Below are 843 nucleotides of genomic sequence, written 5' to 3' on the forward strand. Positions count from 1 at the left end.
TGGGCATCTTCTCCATCCTTGAAGAGGAGTGCATGTTCCCCAAGGCTACAGACACTTCTTTCAAGAACAAGCTGCACGATCAGCATCTTGGCAAGACCAAGGCCTTTGAGAAGCCAAAGCCTGGAAAGGGCAAGGCTGAAGCTCACTTCTCTCTGGTTCACTATGCTGGTACAGTGGACTACAATATCGCTGGCTGGCTGGAAAAGAACAAGGACCCTCTGAACGACTCAGTTGTTCAGCTCTACCAGAAAGCTTCAAATAAACTGCTGTCAATGCTGTATGCAACCCATGCTTCTGCTGAGGGTACTATAACTACTCAATGGCATTGTATTTACTCATTTAATTATGTGGTTTTCTTTGGTAAACAAACCTGAACAATGAATATAGACTTAACATGCACTGTTTGAAATGCAGAGGCTGGTGGTGGAAAGAAGGGTGGTGGAAAGAAGAAGGGTGGTTCCTTCCAGACTGTGTCTGCTCTTTTCAGGGTATGTTTAACATCTACAAAGGTCAAGATATAATTTCAGCTCATATTTTGAAGTTGGCTTTTGTTTTAAATAACAATATTTCACCTCATAGGAGAACTTGGGCAAACTGATGACCAACTTGAGGAGCACTCATCCTCATTTTGTGCGCTGTCTGATTCCAAATGAGTCAAAGACCCCAGGTTGGTTCCCTTTGTTTTGTTGTTTTGTAATTTATTTCTAAAAAGTTGCCACTTTTGAGGGAAGAGAATACTCAATGTGTTTATTACACTGACTTATTTTATGCAATATGCAGGTCTCATGGAGAACCACTTGGTCATCCACCAGCTGAGGTGTAACGGTGTGCTGGAGGGCATCA

The 843-nt window shown here is 42.6% G+C and overlaps 1 protein-coding gene across 1 annotated transcript; it reads left to right on the forward strand.

Moving 5' to 3' along the window:
* Positions 1–5: 5 nt before the first annotated feature.
* On the forward strand, positions 6–837 carry LOC121938706 (myosin heavy chain, fast skeletal muscle-like; the record flags this gene model as incomplete). Its single annotated transcript, XM_042481877.1, has 4 exons — positions 6–303; positions 415–488; positions 580–667; positions 781–837. Coding segments are annotated over 4 exons (517 nt in total), but the record flags the coding sequence as incomplete, so codon positions are not given.
* Positions 838–843: the final 6 nt, after the last annotated feature.

Source organism: Plectropomus leopardus, unplaced genomic scaffold, assembly GCF_008729295.1.
Source record: "Plectropomus leopardus isolate mb unplaced genomic scaffold, YSFRI_Pleo_2.0 unplaced_scaffold31248, whole genome shotgun sequence".
Taxonomy (NCBI): domain Eukaryota; kingdom Metazoa; phylum Chordata; class Actinopteri; order Perciformes; family Serranidae; genus Plectropomus; species Plectropomus leopardus.